General features: G+C 35.4%; 1 protein-coding gene across 1 annotated transcript; it reads right to left on the bottom strand.

Moving 5' to 3' along the window:
- Positions 1-1167: 1167 nt before the first annotated feature.
- On the bottom strand, positions 1168-4576 carry LOC139689474 (uncharacterized). Its single transcript, XM_071586613.1, has one exon. It carries the CDS (start codon positions 4555-4557, stop codon positions 1372-1374), a length of 3186 nt encoding a protein of 1061 aa, XP_071442714.1. The 5' UTR covers positions 4558-4576; the 3' UTR covers positions 1168-1371.
- Positions 4577-16302: the final 11726 nt, after the last annotated feature.

Here is a 16302-nt window from a genome sequence, read left to right as displayed (position 1 = left end):
GATAATTATTGATGGGGATAACCCATGTACAAGTTATTGCAGTACTCTACTCAGTGGATGATGCATTTAACAGTGGATCTCTTGGGACCTTTCATCAAGATTAAATTCAAGCTGATGCTGGTTTTTTCCACACTTCCTTATTTCACATAAATCCATTCAATTGCAAATTACCCAGGAATTTCTTAAGGGCACGAATGACTTTTGTCTTTGCTCACCTCTAAAATAGCTTCTGTTCCTTGAGACAGTGATTTTAGCTAAAAGCAATGCAAATTATTTGTTAACATGCCCTACCTTCACATACGTGTGATTTTAATTTCATGATATTGGCCCATGACTATAGCACAATTTGCCTAACAGAGTAACTAACCTGAGCGGCTAATGAACAAAATATGTATTGAAGCATGAATGACTAACATTGAAATTGCTTTTGCCAAATACATATATGTAGCCAGAGCAAAGGGGGAAATAATAACAAAACAGAAAAGCCCATTCAATTATTCGGTTAGTAACATTTTTCTTGAAAAAGGACCAATATCTTGATTTAACTGATTGAAATGACTTGAGCTAAATCATTAAATGAAATATACTTACTTTGCTTTTAAACTAGATAATATTTACAAGCAAGAAAGTAGAGCTTAATCGCCATTAATGGCCTCATACTTAAAATTATAATACAAAGTACTTACCTTGAAAGGGATAAGTAGAAGCTGGAATCCAATATTTTATCGATGAGATGCATTCAAGCTGATGAGTATCTCATATCTATAGTGTATAGTGGGGAATCTTTACTTGTAAATTTTTTGAAGGCATGACTTGTTCAAGTTTTGTCCAGTCAGTTGGGTGCTGTAACGGGAGCAGTGACCATGGAATGCCTTGCTGTAGTAAAAACCCTTCCAATTATATGGCATATCTAATATTGAATCTTAAGGTTTTGATACCTATTGTTTTTCTCATAATCTCAAAATCCAAACTGAAGGACAAGGTAATGTAAAAAAATTCAACAATTTTTAATGCTAAATAGTATTAAAAACATATTATACTCAAATAATCTGAGAGTTTCCTTCTCTGCTGTGGTTTCACACTGCAAAAAATGTCTTTTCATTCACCTTGAGAAAAAATTCTGCACATGTTCAATTTTAATTTTTTATTTAATGATCCCATATAATAATACCTCCATCGTATATTGACAAGTTGACTTATTGAGTCAACAATAACAAGGAAGAAAAATATATTCAAGAAAAATTATTTCCTAAGACCCCAATTAAGTTAACGATTGGGGAGGAGAGCATTAAAAAAAATAGAAGCAAGTTCATTGAATTATTTGCCATTTAGCACCCATGTTGCCACAGTGGAAGATAGGTAAATGTTCCATCACTTAAATGTCTGCTTCAGGTAGGCAGAGGATGACTTTGACGGAGAAGTGGGGGTGGATGGAGAAGATCTTGGTTGGGTTGCTGGAGGTGAAGGTGAAGAGGCTGATGAGTATAGTCCAAGTTTCACTCCTAATTCCTTTGGTTGTCTCCAGGAAGACCTCTGAGGGAATGGGTTGAATGACTGCTGGGGCGATGTCACTGGAGGTGAAGGCAATGTCCCTCCTGGGGGCATTGCAAATGTTCCTCTTCTCACTCCCCATGAGATCACATCTCCCAATGCCACTGGTGATGTTGCTGGCGACTTGCTGCTCGCAGATGCCGACATATCTGTGGACATGTCTAGGGTCCACGAGGATGAGGCGGGAGAGGCAGGTGAGTGGGGTGACCGGTCCCCACCATCCAAGCTTGGGTGTGCGTCGCTTCCCTCGAGTGGGTGCAGCCTCTCCAGTGGCAACGAGGGGAAGGAAGTCACTGGTGACGGGGGTGATGGAGGGGGTGGTTGCCTCATCATCCGCTGCAATATTTCAGAGTTCTCTTGTATGATTCGCAATGCTCGCTCACTGTGTCGCCTTGGAGCATGGTTTTGTGAATTTTTAGGTGGAGACGATAGAGGAATACCCCCCTCAGTTATTGTCCTCGAAGATGCACCGACAGGGGAGGCAAGGAGCGAAGAAGGTGATGATCCTGACTTAGGTTTCTTGAGAACATTCGACTCCCTTGGGAGCCAATCCCAATTGAGTGGTAATGACATGGGGTTTTTCTGTTTTTCTTCAGCATCTGAATCTGTATCACAGGTTAAGGGGAGTGTAGGATGCAATGGTAGAGGCGGCAGGGGAAATGTTCTACTTGAGTGAAAGGATGTGGTCGTCTTTGGCAGCGTGGAAGATGATGGCACAGACTTGGTTGTAATTGACGATGGTGAACTTTGATGAGAAATCAGTTCAAGGGCACTTGCAGCATCCTGCGAAGGTGCAGGTGGAGAAGAGAGTGATGATGAAGGGATTAAAGAGGTAATGGTGGAAAATGTTGGATACAGTGGTGGAGTGGATGAAGAGACTGTCAGGGGTGGTGGTGTTGACAGAGATGAATAGAAAGGTGGAGAGGTTGTAGATGGTGTCATTAGTGGTGTTGTTAATGCTAAAGATAAGTGAAGTGGTGAAGAGGAAGATGTAACGAATGGCTGTGATGTTGATGATGTGGGATAAAATGGGAGAGGTGAGGCGGGTGATATATTAGATGGTACCATGGTTTTCACAGTGGGATGGAATGAAATGGAACTCGAAGGAGATGCTAATGAGGATATTACATTTTTTGTAGTTGGAATGAAAGACAAGGGGGGTGATGGTGAGGTGGTTGATGATACTGTGGATGACATGGTGAGATGTAAGTTGATGGAACTGGGGGGAGACATGTGCGATGGCATTGAGGTTGTGCTGAGATGATAAAAGGGTTGAGGACTCAATGGTGATATGGTCTGTGGCACTGTGGCTGCTGTAGCTTGGTTATATGAGAGTGGGCTTGAAGGGGAGGTCGAAAATGGCACCGATGTGGTCATGATAGTTTGGAATGATAGTGAGCACAGGGGTGTTGTGGTGCTGGCATCTGTAGCCATTAAAGATTGACTGCTATATGGTTGAGTGATTGATGATGAGGTGAAATTTGAGGGCTGTGTGCTTAACAATGGTATGTAAGCTGGAGTTGTAGATGGAGGAAGTAGAGGTAAGGTTGAAGTTGACATTTGAAAGAGTTGTGGCATTGATGGCATTGTGAAAGGTGTTTGAGAAGTAGTGGAGGGTTGAAGGAGAGGAGAGGGTGTACTGGAAGGCGTATACAAGGGTGGAGATGGTTTTAATGCAAGGTGGAGAGTTGAACTTGTAGATGATGGTGTGAGGGCTGGTGGTGGGGTCAATAATGACTCAAGCATGGGAGGTGGAGATGAGGAAGTGAGAAACTGGGATGTCTCAGGCATGGTTATGGATTGAGGAGAAGGTGATGGTGATGGAATGATGGGGATGTTGACAGAGGTTGATGGGAGAAGAGTTGAATAGTTTGATGTGAAAATGGATTGGGTCATTGGCTCACTTGATGATACATCAGGTAACAGTAGGGTCAGTGACTTTTGGTGGGTTTGGAAGTTTGGAGTTTTGTCATCAACTTCACTCACAGATGTGTTAGCACTACTGTCCCATTTCTTAGTGTTTAAATGAGGCCATTGCATCAGGAGGGTCTCAACACCTTGTGGGGATTGAATGTTATCAGTGGGTTTTGCTGCGCATACATCTGTCCAAGATGTATCATCCTTCTTGATTTCTGGGCTTGCATCATCTGAGAGTACATCCAAACCCGGTTTATCCAAGGGAACATGGAAATCTTTGTCCTCATTGGAATCATCACATGCAGCTTTTCTGAGAGAGGTAGCCACCAAGGAGGATGGTGCAGGAGGCGAGGAAGGAGGGCTGGGTGTGGTGGAGACCACTGGCCCAGGGGATGAAGTTGTTGAAGGAGACTGCTCTGAAGCAGAGGAAGTTGTGGTTGAAGAGGCAGGAGTTAGCTGCTGAGGAGATGCAATAAGTAGATTGTTCAGACTTGATTCTGGGGATTTATCTTGGTCACTTAGATCTTTATGAGGTGTAGCAGGGGGAGTTAAATGTGTTGATACCAATGGTGATAAAGGTGGAAGGTAGAGTTCAGGTAATTTAAATTCTATAGTATCTTGTGGAGAGAAGGGGACTTCCTCTACACCTGGGGTCATGGTTGAACTTGAGAGCCTGCCTTCCTTTGGATTAGTGTCCTCTGTTCCTATGGTTTCCCAAATGCATTTAGATTTTGGTGATTCTTTCATAGGAAGGGGTTCTTCTTTGCCAGTGGGAGATTTAGAAGGGGAGAAAACTCGATCATTGTCTTCTAAAGATCTGCCAATTGGAACAGGGCTGGCACCTTCTCCTGAAGAGTCAAGGTCACTCAGATGTGCTGCATCATCATCACATAGCTCAGTAGAAGAGCTGCTTCCACTTTCACTGCTGTAAGTTCTTCTTCTTTCTCTACCATTATTTTTATCCCAGCTTAACTCTTCAGTCTCAACCTCCTCTTTTTCCTTATCATTAATGACCTCTGGTAAGGCTTGTTTAACTTCTTCTGTCTCTTTTAAAGGAGACAGTGTTGTAGATCCTGTGAAATGCAACATATCATTTAATATTTGATATTCCAGGAAAAAATATTTCTATCAAAGCAAAGCAGAAAAACAAAGAATGAATTTGTTTTGTGACAGAAAAAGTGGGCCATCTACTTAGCAAGCTATTCCAAATTATTACTGATTCAGGGTTTTACATGAGGCTCAGAAATTAATATTGAAATATAATTCAAATCATACATTGGCATTTAAAACAATGATACTTGTGGGATGCAAAGTGATTCAGTAAAAACTTTTCTTTAGAATGGTAAACATTTCTGATTGTATTATACTCTTGTGTTACAATATTTTGATGTTAAAATTTAATAATATAGTTCAAATAAACATTTTTTCAAATTTTTTGAATTTATTTTTATGTGTAGACATAAAAAAAGTAACTTTTAGAATAATTCTGTATCAAAAAAGATCATTTTGACCTTACATTTGGAATTATTTAAGGTATATTTTATTTATTACACATATTTTTCCGAAGGAATCGGCATATATTCTTGAGATGATATGTTGTGCAATTTTAAACATTTTTTAAATTCGAGAATGGAGCAATTTATAGGAAAACAAACATTTTTTTAAGCAAACAGTATAGTTATATAGGTGAGTCATTCATTAATGATTGACATTTACAAAAGAGAATCCCAAGAGGAATCCCAAAAGAGAATCCCAAATATGTTAAGAAATACAAAAATTTTGACCAGTTTATCAGTGTGGGTTTTTTGGTTGCTCATTAACAATAATCTCTAAGGAAAATGTGGAGTGTGAATTACGGAGGCATCAACCATCAGAAAAGGCCTTTGCCTAAGCAAGAATGTACATTATCTAATGAGGTATAGTCCCCTTTTCAAAGTTAATTCCTCATTGACTCGCACCTTAAAATTTATATAGTGATGATGGTAGTCAGGTGATTGGAATACTGATGGAAGAATGTTTCTTTAAATATATATTGATTTAGAATTCTCTTCTTAAATTAATCACTCATTGTGGAAACCGCGAGTTTTTTAAAATTTTTATATAACCTATTCTAGCGGGGTTGAAACCATTTGTTTTCGATTTTCAACAAATTGGTATTTATATTTCTTTATAAACATACAGCCTTGTTTATTCATGTATTTTAAGATGGTAATTGAATTTAATTTCTTTTTGAATGGTGGAAACCACACAAATCACATTTGATGGTAAATTTCATATTTATTTTAGTCAAGGTTCAATTCACAAATGAAAGTTAAATTTATTTTTGAAAATGGCCAACACCATGAGCAATACACATCAATGCACGATACATTAAAGATATTGCATTCTTAAATATCCATTGTTCTAATGAACACAAATCTTGTGTGACCTCAATGGTAGATTACATAAGTGGATTAAGATTTTCTGTCTTTATGGCGTAGACCAGTGTCTTTATGGACCTCCAGAGATAATTCATTTGTTGGTGTTGAAAATCCAATGGAGCATCACAATGCTGTTGATAAAACTGTACCCACTCATGCTTAAATTTGAATTTTACCTACGCATGATGTGCGAATCTGAATATAAACCCTATTAGTGAGACAAACATTGAAGGCATGAGGCCTGACCAATATTTTTTGTGAATGATGTGACACTAAACTATTAATGAAAACCAACATTTGAAGTTAATGCCGACAGTTTGAGAGGACTGGAGTATTTTTATTGCCATTTGTCATTAGTAACAATCACTTTATCAGTGAATAAAAAATGTGGAGAAAGTTAATTAATGGCAGTTTTCTATTCATAAAAAAAATTATCTCACATCACAGTCTCATTGTTGAAGATATTTAAAAGATTGAAATGGTAAGTACAGAAATATTAAGAATATATTAATCTCTACTCTTTTGTATTGCATTTCTAGGCATACACATTTCTCTAAGTTGTCTCAGTTGGGCAATGTATATATTTGATTTTCCTAGATGACAAAGATAGTTTTATTTGGATACTTAAATCCTTAGCTGAATGTTTGAAAAAAATCACTTATGATTGCTAAAATAGGACAATCCCAAAATTTAGGGTCAACTATCCAGAAAACAGGACTCACACAAAACACCAGGGCTAGCCATGCATATTGATGTTATCTACATATAAAGATGGGCAAGCTGCTGAAAATTAGGGTCAGCGGTTGAAAAAATTTTGTGCTTTGGAAGGAAGGGACAGCTTTAAAAACCTGGTCATCTGCCTAAGAGCAGGGCTGGCTATGAAAATTCTTGGCACGCACCCCATATTCATGATACAAGCCTTAATCATGACATTCACATCTCTGTATCATGATACAGAATGGTATTACCATTATTCTAGTATTATATTCAACTAGACTTTTTTATATATTTGCTTTTATCTTTCTCTGTATTACGAGGCATATTCATAAGGTAAGGGCCATTTGCTTGTATTTAAATATTGGTGCTTCAGAGTCTGAGAAGCTATAGCAGCATTTGTTTTGTTTCAGAAGTTGTTTGCTTGTCCATGCATGCAAACAACAATGTCTGCAACAATTGTTGATCCGGCCAGCTGTGAAGTGCTATCATACGATTCTTGTATGCAAAAGGATTGTCAGCTACTGAAATTCATTGGGAGTAATGCTTATGGGAGCTGCAGTTATGAGTGATGTAAAGGTTAGACAATGGTACCATGATTTTGAAAATGGACAAATGAATGTCCATGACAAAGAGCAAAGTGGCAGGCCCAGTATTCTGACTGATGAAATTGTTTTGCAAGTGAAGCAAAAACTGCAATGTGATCGTAGAATGACAATTAATGGCCTGGCTGAACAATTTCCTCAACTTGGATGTACTACTGTCAACGACATTGTCCCAGAAAACCTTGGATACCACAAATTGTGTTCAAGGTGGGTACCGAAACACTGCTGCCAGAATTAATAAGAAAATTCATGATTTTCTTTGGGAACTCTTTGACCACCCACTGTACAGTCCTGACCTTGCACCTAGCAACTATTTCCTCTTCTTGCACTTGAAATAGTGGCTCAGTGGACAACGTTTCGAAACTGAAGAGGAACTCCAGAACGGCTTTGTCAATTGGTTCAACTTTCAGGTGGTGAGACTCAATGCAGAGGGGTTAAAGAAGCTGGAGCAGCGGTACGAAAAATGCTTAAAGGTGAACAGAAATTATTTAGAGAGATGAAGAAGGTTTGTTGCTAACTATAAGTGCCAATAAAATGTGTTTCATATGAGTATATTTTTTCCTGTGACCAAACGGCCCTTACTTTAGGAGCATGCCTTGTATTTTAATCATGGGAATTAATTGGTATCAAAGGTATACATGATTCTTATTATGTTCTAAAAATTAATATAATTAATTTCAACACATAATTCACTCTTCAACCATAGGGTTTTACAGCCTTGTTAAAGATTGAGGATCCTCACATACTCTACATGAGGCTAATTTATTGAGATAACTGAGCCCTTCTTAGTCTTTTTCGTATACAAGTTATTCTTTTAAAAGAAATGAAATTGTCAAAACTAGTTTTAAAATACCGCATATGTTCAGAGGATACTGGAAAAATATGAGCCACTTACAAAAGCTTTGCCTCAAAATTAGTAAATAGATTGCTTATAAATGTATGTGGATCAGGATGGTGGAGTGGCTAATGTACAGGCTTCCCACCGAGAGGACCTGGAGATTTCAAATCCTGGAGACAACAAATATTTTTCGGTCGTATCCCAATCCCTATTTAAGGTGCTTTATGGAGAGCACTTTGAGTAAGTATGATGTCCATCGGATGGGACGTTAAACTGCAGACCCCTTGGCGCCTTTAGACAAGAGTAGGCTAATGCTGATGCTGGGTATCTCTGCACGCTTCCTTTCCCATCCATCCCTTATGGTGCAAATGACCTTAGCTGTCGGTCTACTCCAATAAAAACTACTACTACTATGTTCAGCTTTCAGTATATCAGATATAAAAGGCTCTTCAAAGAAGATTCATCTAAGGAGGAGATTTGCAATTGCAGTGCATTATAAAGTTAAAGAGGAACATTTCAAATTATTTATTTCAAATTTGGGTGTTCAACAAATGAGAATTGCAGGAATTATTCTGGTTTGAATGAACTGCAATTCTTCCTTTTCAGCTAAGAGCACCTTATAATGTGAGGATTATTATTAGCAAGAACAGAGCACAATGAGAGAATGACAAGTTATTTAAATCATACCTCCAAACATCCAATAATGGACTCACTAAAAAATTCTGACCTGCGAATAGATGAAGTAATATTTTTTCTTTTGGGTAGGAAAATTTTCTTTGTTTAATCTGAGAATTTCAACAGAGTATTTGGGAGATTAGAGCAGACAAAGCTAATGGAAGTATTTCTGTATATATAAGTACACTGGAGGAATTTTTGGCTTCTTTGAAACCTGTCTATAAGTCAAATAATAAAATTAGGAGAACAAAGTGAAAATCAGAATGTGCCGTGATAGGAGAGTGAAATAGAAGAGTGAGATAGTAGATATTGCTGAGGAAATATAACGACTGGTACAAAAGGGCTTGAGTGAGGAATAAAAGTGGGTTTCCAGTCGATTTAGTCAGGTGATGAAGCAATGGTCAAATAGCAAAGGGAGTGCAGAAATTACCATTGATTGCTTTACAGGATTGAAGTGAAAAGTATGGCATGGATATTAATCACTAAAAGACCAAAGTTATGAGATTTACCAGAAGAAGGAAGGCTTCATGAAAAATTTCAGTAGGAGAAACTGAAGAATTGGTGATGTAGTTCACATATTTGTGCAGTATTATGGATGAAAACAGGTATAGTAAGTAGTAGGGGAATTGGGAGAAAATTTGTGCTTGCAGAAGAAGGATTCAAAAGAAGAAAATAATTGATGACAAGTATGCTAAAAGAAGACAAAGTAAAATTTTGTCAGACTTTGGTTCCATTCAGTGTAGCATGCTGTACGGCTATAAAACCTGGTTTTGAGATAAGAGGATGAGAACTTAAACTAGAGGCTTTTCAAATGTGAGTATGGAGAAAATGGAAAAATAATATGGACGGAGAGGTAGGCAAGTGATGGAGTTTGAAATATGGTGGGAGGAGAAAGAAATTTGTGGGAAAGTGGAAGAAAACAGAAAAAACGGTTGGAGGATCTAGTAAGAGGTGATGGTGTGTTGGAGGCTGCGATAAAAGAGAGAATAATGGGAGACAGGAAGAGAAGAGGCTTTTTGAATGGTGTGAAGGTGGATAGAAAATATGAGGAACTGAAGAAGGACATGATGTATACGTAGCTCATGTAAGAGGAATCCCACATGAAATATAATACATGATTGAAATTGGGTGCATCGTAAACCTACATTCAATTAGTTGATTACCAATGATGGTGTGGTGGATAATTAGGTAAAAGGGCCAAGAATTTTACTTTGAAAGAACATTCTTTAAAATTCTTGTTCAATTTAAAACATGTAAGTAGCTGACAAAAGAGAGCTGTATTTTTAAATATACAAATTTTTTAATATGCACAAAACAGTTACAACTGCTCACCGAGAATGTGCCCCTGGTCAGTTAAGCATTTTTAAGGTAACTGTATTTTCAATGTGAAAAAAAATTTTTGCACTGCAACAGCTCAGTAACTTAGGCATTTAAGGCATATGTTCATAGAGAGAAAGATATTCCAAATCACATCCCCTTTCACCTCCAGAAGTTATGCAGATTCCTTCTGAAATATGTTGATATTTATTAAATCATTAGTAATTATGTTGATTAATCCTAAGGGATCAACAGACATAATTACATGCAGTATTTAGAGTGTTCTTTTAAAAATATAGTATCATAAATTTGCAGAGAGAAAATAGAAATATAGGGATTAATAAATATCAGTTTGGACAATCTTTTAATTATGCCGCCTAAATAGAAAGGAATTCTGATAAATTAAAATTATGTAAAGATTAATTTAAGTTTTATAAATTATATAAATGAAAAAAATATTAATCACACCCAAAGCTGACCTTATTAACATAAGTGAGGCATGTACAGTGTTATTTTTCCAAATATCTTCAGAAACTGGTTGTTGATTTTTATTTTCGTAAGAATAATGAATCTTGTGTTTAGAATCCCTTAGCAGAAAACTGTTTCGAAGATACTCTTTCACTCAAATTATTCTATATTTACAGATCTAGTATTACAGAATGTTGTCATCTAAAGCAAAATATGCTCCAATTTTGAAAGCCTTTCTGCCTCTAGAGCCACAAGGACAACATTTATGAAGAGCAGACAAAATGCATCCAAATATGTGATTGTTCATGATTGTATTATAAATCAGTTTTCACTGTAGTATGAAATAATAAAACATTATTCACTGGTAATTACTGTGAAATATACCTTTATGATAAGCTGGTCAAAACTATAAATTGTTTTATTTTCTGTCTGTACTTTCAAAACAGCGAGAAAGTAATTCTTTTTTAGTACTTGGCGAATTCATAATTTAAATTCATATAATCTGTTTTAATAAATCTTTGTAGATACTGATAAAAAGTAAATCAGGAAGAATACCTTTTCTTGTGTGCCATGACTATCTCTACCTGTATAATCACGCTGTTTTACATTGATATTTTGGATTCTTATCTCAATATGTTTAAACCTTTTCAGGATGAGCTCTAAAAGTTAGCACTCAATGAACCATGTACTTCAGCCAAATATTAAAGTGGATGATATAAACTTATTACATGCCAGTTGCTTTGAAGTGAAGACAGAAAAAACTTCCTGCCAACACATTGGGTTTTATGCTGCATTTTAAGTTATAGATGGGATATATTTGACTTAGATAGCATATGGGTATGCACATTTTTCAGGTAACTGCTGATGGTTCAATGAGATTGAAAGTTAGTATGCAATTTGCAGTTGCAATAAAGGCCAATATAAGCAGGAATAATGATTTTTAAATATATTCCATCTATAATTTATCATCTTTATATGTTAGTGTCATTAGATATTCATTTTTATGAATGTATTTTGCATATTTTATTGGTAAAAAAACAATGAATAAACAAGATTACCAGGGAAAATCTTAATGGCATATAGTATAATCTGTCTCTGTTTATATTGTACCCCAAACTGTGCATAAGTGTTTACACTGATATTGCGTAGACCAAATTTTCCAGATTTTGAACTGAAATGTGCAATTTTATGAAGTAATTAGTATCAAGTAATTGTATATACAAGTTTTCAATGGCTAGATATGCATTTTAGAAAGTTCATAGGTTTATTACTGTTATTGTTTTAATATGGAATACAATACATAAAGCACATGCAACTCCACTCTAATGGAGGTTATTACAAAAATTCACTTACTGCAAAAAATCATAGCTAAAATATAATAAAGAATAAATCTAAAGTATAGTAAGTGATGCAATATTCATTAAAATAACAGCAAAGGCATCCTAGCAAAATCCTATTATTTTAGTCACACATAATAATAATTATTAAACTTAGTCAAGCATACAACAACAAACTAAGCTTCTAGAACTAAGGCTTAGATTAAAATATATGAGTGCCACAAGATCTAGTAAGAATGGCTGATTGCTGGATGGAAAGTAATATTAGGCAACACCTAGATTTTAAAATGGGAAAATCCACAAATTGAACAGCAATAAGAGTATAATATGTAGCAGAGGAATTTTTAACCCTTTAACTGTAAAAAAGTGTCAATATGACCGTGTTAAAAAAATAGGCCATAAATATAAAAATAATGAAGTTGAATTCGAATTCATTCAGACAATCAGAGTTTCAAATGTTCCATAAGCCATTGGAGGTTAAATTGAATGGTAAAGGGAGGTTAATTTTTCATAATGAAAATTAATGCTGCCAAATAAATGAACAGTTTGTAGTTGGCATGTCTTGTTTCCATTTAATGATTCGAGATTTCATTAAATTGTTGGAACTTCTCTTTACAGTTGATACACACACACCATACTTCTGCCAATGTAAGCAATAAAATCAGAAAAGTAGCGTTATGAATTTGAAGATGGCATTATAGAAGGATACACACATTGCTTCCTTCTTTGATGCAATAATAGTTACTTACAGTCAACTTATTCTTAAGAATGTGGCAATATTCAAGCTGGCATTTTCTTTTTAGAGGAAGTATTTAGGCACATAATTGGTGAATTAAGGCACTGCTTCTTAAAGGTCTTCCTCTAAAACTTTAATAATTATATAAAAAAGATGAAAATATGCTTGTTCTTGTAAATCAATTTTGTAATTTATTTTATTTAAATTAAGTGCTTATATGATAATTTAATGCATTTTAAATTATTGTGGCACAAACTGTCTACATGTAATGGGAACAGTTAAGGGTTAATATATTATAAAAATAAATGAAAATGACTGAATAACAACATCAATGAGATATGAAAAGGAAACTTAAATAGCATGCTTTAATGGGCAACAATTAAATACTCATTCCATTTTTTAACAATTATTTAGTTTTTTAGACAGAACTGAATGCAAGGCAATTCAACTGACTGGACACTCAGATGTCATACAGGGGTCATATGAACAGGATGTTTGAAATTTTTTTCCATTTCTAAAAATAATGCAAAAGTATAATTTGGTCCACTGTAATTAATACTTTTAGGACTTACTTCCTGTGAAAATTTTACTGCTAACTGGTCTGATGTCAAAGAAATAGATAATAGAAAAGAGTTTTTTTCTCCAGCAATGAAAAGCTCCAGCTTCTTTGGAAATTCAATAAAGATATATTTGTAAGGATTTTCACAAAATTTCACATGCTATAAAAAAGGACCAATTTTTTGTAATATTTTTTCATTGGGTTTAAAAAGTAGAAGTGTATATTTAAAGGGAGTTTAAAAGTCTATATAAATGTTTGAAGTAAATTGAATATACTATAAATAAAATATATGGTGGAATTAATTTTCATAAAATGATTATTTATTGCTTCAAATAAATATACATGTTTTCCATATTGTATTCTAATCAGAGCTAGAGTGAACCTGTGCACATAGTTGTGCTGAAGAAAATATGTATCTTAAGTGTCACTTTTTAGAATAGTTACAAATGGACTGGTTTATAAGGAACTTAGGTTATGTGAAGATTACAATTTTTATTTTTTGTTAGTAACAGTGTTGTAATATTTTGAGACAAAAATACACACAAATATGTATAATCAAAATAACTTCCTCTTGTTTTAACACATTCATTGTTAATGGCTCAATTTTGACATTTCACTTATGATGATGACATTCAAGCATCTGAATCGAGACAGAAGCAATGGTTTAGGCACATATGAAAATGTCCTCCTGTGATTGACATATGGGTCAATCAAAGGAAAATGTCACCATTGCTTACTTTTAAGCCACACACTCTGAAGGTGCTAAATATTAAGATGGAGAAGAGAGTATAACAAGATGACAGTAAGAGAAGATTAGATAAAACATCAGCCAACAGAAACAGCAAACATTAGAAAAGCATACATCAGCAATGCCACAGGCAAGGAAAACAAAGACAAAATTAAGTATAAGAAAAGAAAATAGTATGTTTTTTCTTGCACCAATAAAACAGTCAACAAACACCGAAGTAAGATTCACATTGCTTGCAAAATAATTGTTATCAAGTACCACTGTTGTATTATGCTAGTCGAGAAAGAATATGAATCTTGAATGATTTTTCCAGATGTTTTGATATCCAGCACTGTGGTTTTGATACAGTAGAGCAGGTACTAATCTTTTGATATGCTTTGTACTCTTCTCAAAAAGCTATGTCATTTATGATGAATTACTAGTGCTGTCTAATATTAAAAATATTGGTGTTGATACTTTATTATATTTGTACTGAAATTTTTAGAAGTTGTTAGTGTATTCCCAAGATCATTACTATCACTGAGTTTGAGAAATTAGGGTCTTTTTCACTGATAGATTTAGACCAAGACCCATTTATGTTACCCTGTGTATGTTATAATATATGACTGCTAAATATCTTGAAGCAAGTCAAATATTTTGTTGTAATCATAATAAATATCAATGCTATCCTTAAAATATGTGTCATAAAATACAGTGAAACCTGTGCTCTTTGTTTTAGTGGTTTTAATGTGTCATACTGTAATTCTAATGTGGACAGAATGCAGAAGATTGTATCAATACCTGCTATGTATGAGTCACATTTTACCTTTCATGCAAATCTGTATAGTATGGCACAGTTGCTTGACATAGTTATTTGAATGTACTACTGATTTTTTAAATGGCAAAATACACTGTTATTTATACCAAAATATGCACACGAGGCTATTATGCCGATAGACTTTTAAGAAATGACCTCTAAATTATTGTACTCTAGATAGTAATGGACTAGTTTCAAAATTAATATCCCTTACAAATTTTTCCTTCATAAATTTCAACATATCAACTTACTGTGAAAAATATCCCAAGTATTTTTTTATACACATTATGCTTACTACATTGCCTCTAACCTAATTCCAGTCATTGGTTTCCCTTGAATTTGAACTATTTAAAATGTTTTGGTCTATTAAGAAGAAAATAATCCAAAATTATGAATCATGTTAAATTCTGCATATTTGCAAATTTGAAAATGACAGTCAATGACCTTCAAATATGTCTGAGAATGTGCTCCAACTATATGCTCACTAATCAATAGAAACAAAATTGCTTGATATTTTATGAAATAAATAAAAAAGTAATAATTCACATTAATAGCCCTCTGAACTGGATGCAATTTGAAATATTAAGGGCTAGAGGTACTTCCACAGACAGAGAATTTGCTTATTAGCAGTAAGCCTCTCTCATACCAGAATCTGAGTCCCTCCTTCCCTTTCCCTGTAGCTTTTTGGCATCTTTCCAAAGGAGTGTCTCGCCGGACTCCTCGGGTGGTGTGGGTGGAGGGGCTGTGGGGGGTGGCGGTTCTCTGGCAGGCGGTGGAGGGTGGATGCGACGCAGGGGTGCAGGTACAGAGCCAGGTGGTGGACCTCGACGCCTTCCTCTAGGTGGCAGCAGAGCACTCTTTCCCAGCAAGAGGTGGTTCACTGCAGTGCTGTGGGATGGTGCTGATGGGCTCGGACCCATTTGCCGGGCACATGCCGCTGCCAAGGAGGAAGTTTTAGGTACCATTGGTGCACCTGATTCTAAAGAACTCCCCTTCAGGAATATGGAACCCGGGGTATGCAAAGACTATGTGAATTCCACTGTGTGATATATTATTGGAAATTCACCAGGTCTGATTATTAGGGCTGGCTGGTGGCCACTCATCAGTATCATGAATTTCACCCTATGAGTTTTCTGTCACATTCATCCCTTATCTGGTTTGGTGAACAAGTTTCACTTGTTGCTTAATCGTGGAGACTATTCCACAACTTAAAGCTAATAAATTATTCCTATACAGATGAAGCAGCATTCTAGTAACACATTTTAATATCTTCAATTGTTGATGAGACTCTCCGGCTTCCAATAATGGGGAAATAATTTACATGGCCCAAAATCCTTAAATTATCAAATGTTTCAATATGTTATATAAAATGTAATTCAGTAAATACACTCCTTCATTCCTACTAACACCACCTGCCTAAAGCTTTTATTAAGTTATATTTCAAGAATATCTAATAAAGTTCTTAATTTTCAAAATCAGGAAGCTAAATTTGCATCTCTTTAAAATAGAACTGATTTCTTCCAGTACATGTCTGTTGTTCAGGACTGAGTATCCATGATTAAACTTCCCATTCAAGAAAAATTAGACAGGTTTGATTTTTTATGCATTTTATCCTTTTCTC

This window comes from Hetaerina americana, unplaced genomic scaffold, assembly GCF_022747635.1.
Source record: "Hetaerina americana unplaced genomic scaffold, ioHetAmer1.1.p SCAF_24, whole genome shotgun sequence".
NCBI lineage: Eukaryota > Metazoa > Arthropoda > Insecta > Odonata > Calopterygidae > Hetaerina > Hetaerina americana.
The sequence above is the reverse complement of the archived record's forward strand: the minus strand, read 5'-3'. Positions and strand labels throughout refer to the sequence as shown.

Bases quoted from the DNA above. Each gene is read 5' to 3' on its own strand.
- LOC139689474 (XM_071586613.1), bottom strand. From the start codon at position 4,557: ATGTTGCATTTCACAGGATCTACAACACTGTCTCCTTTAAAAGAGACA.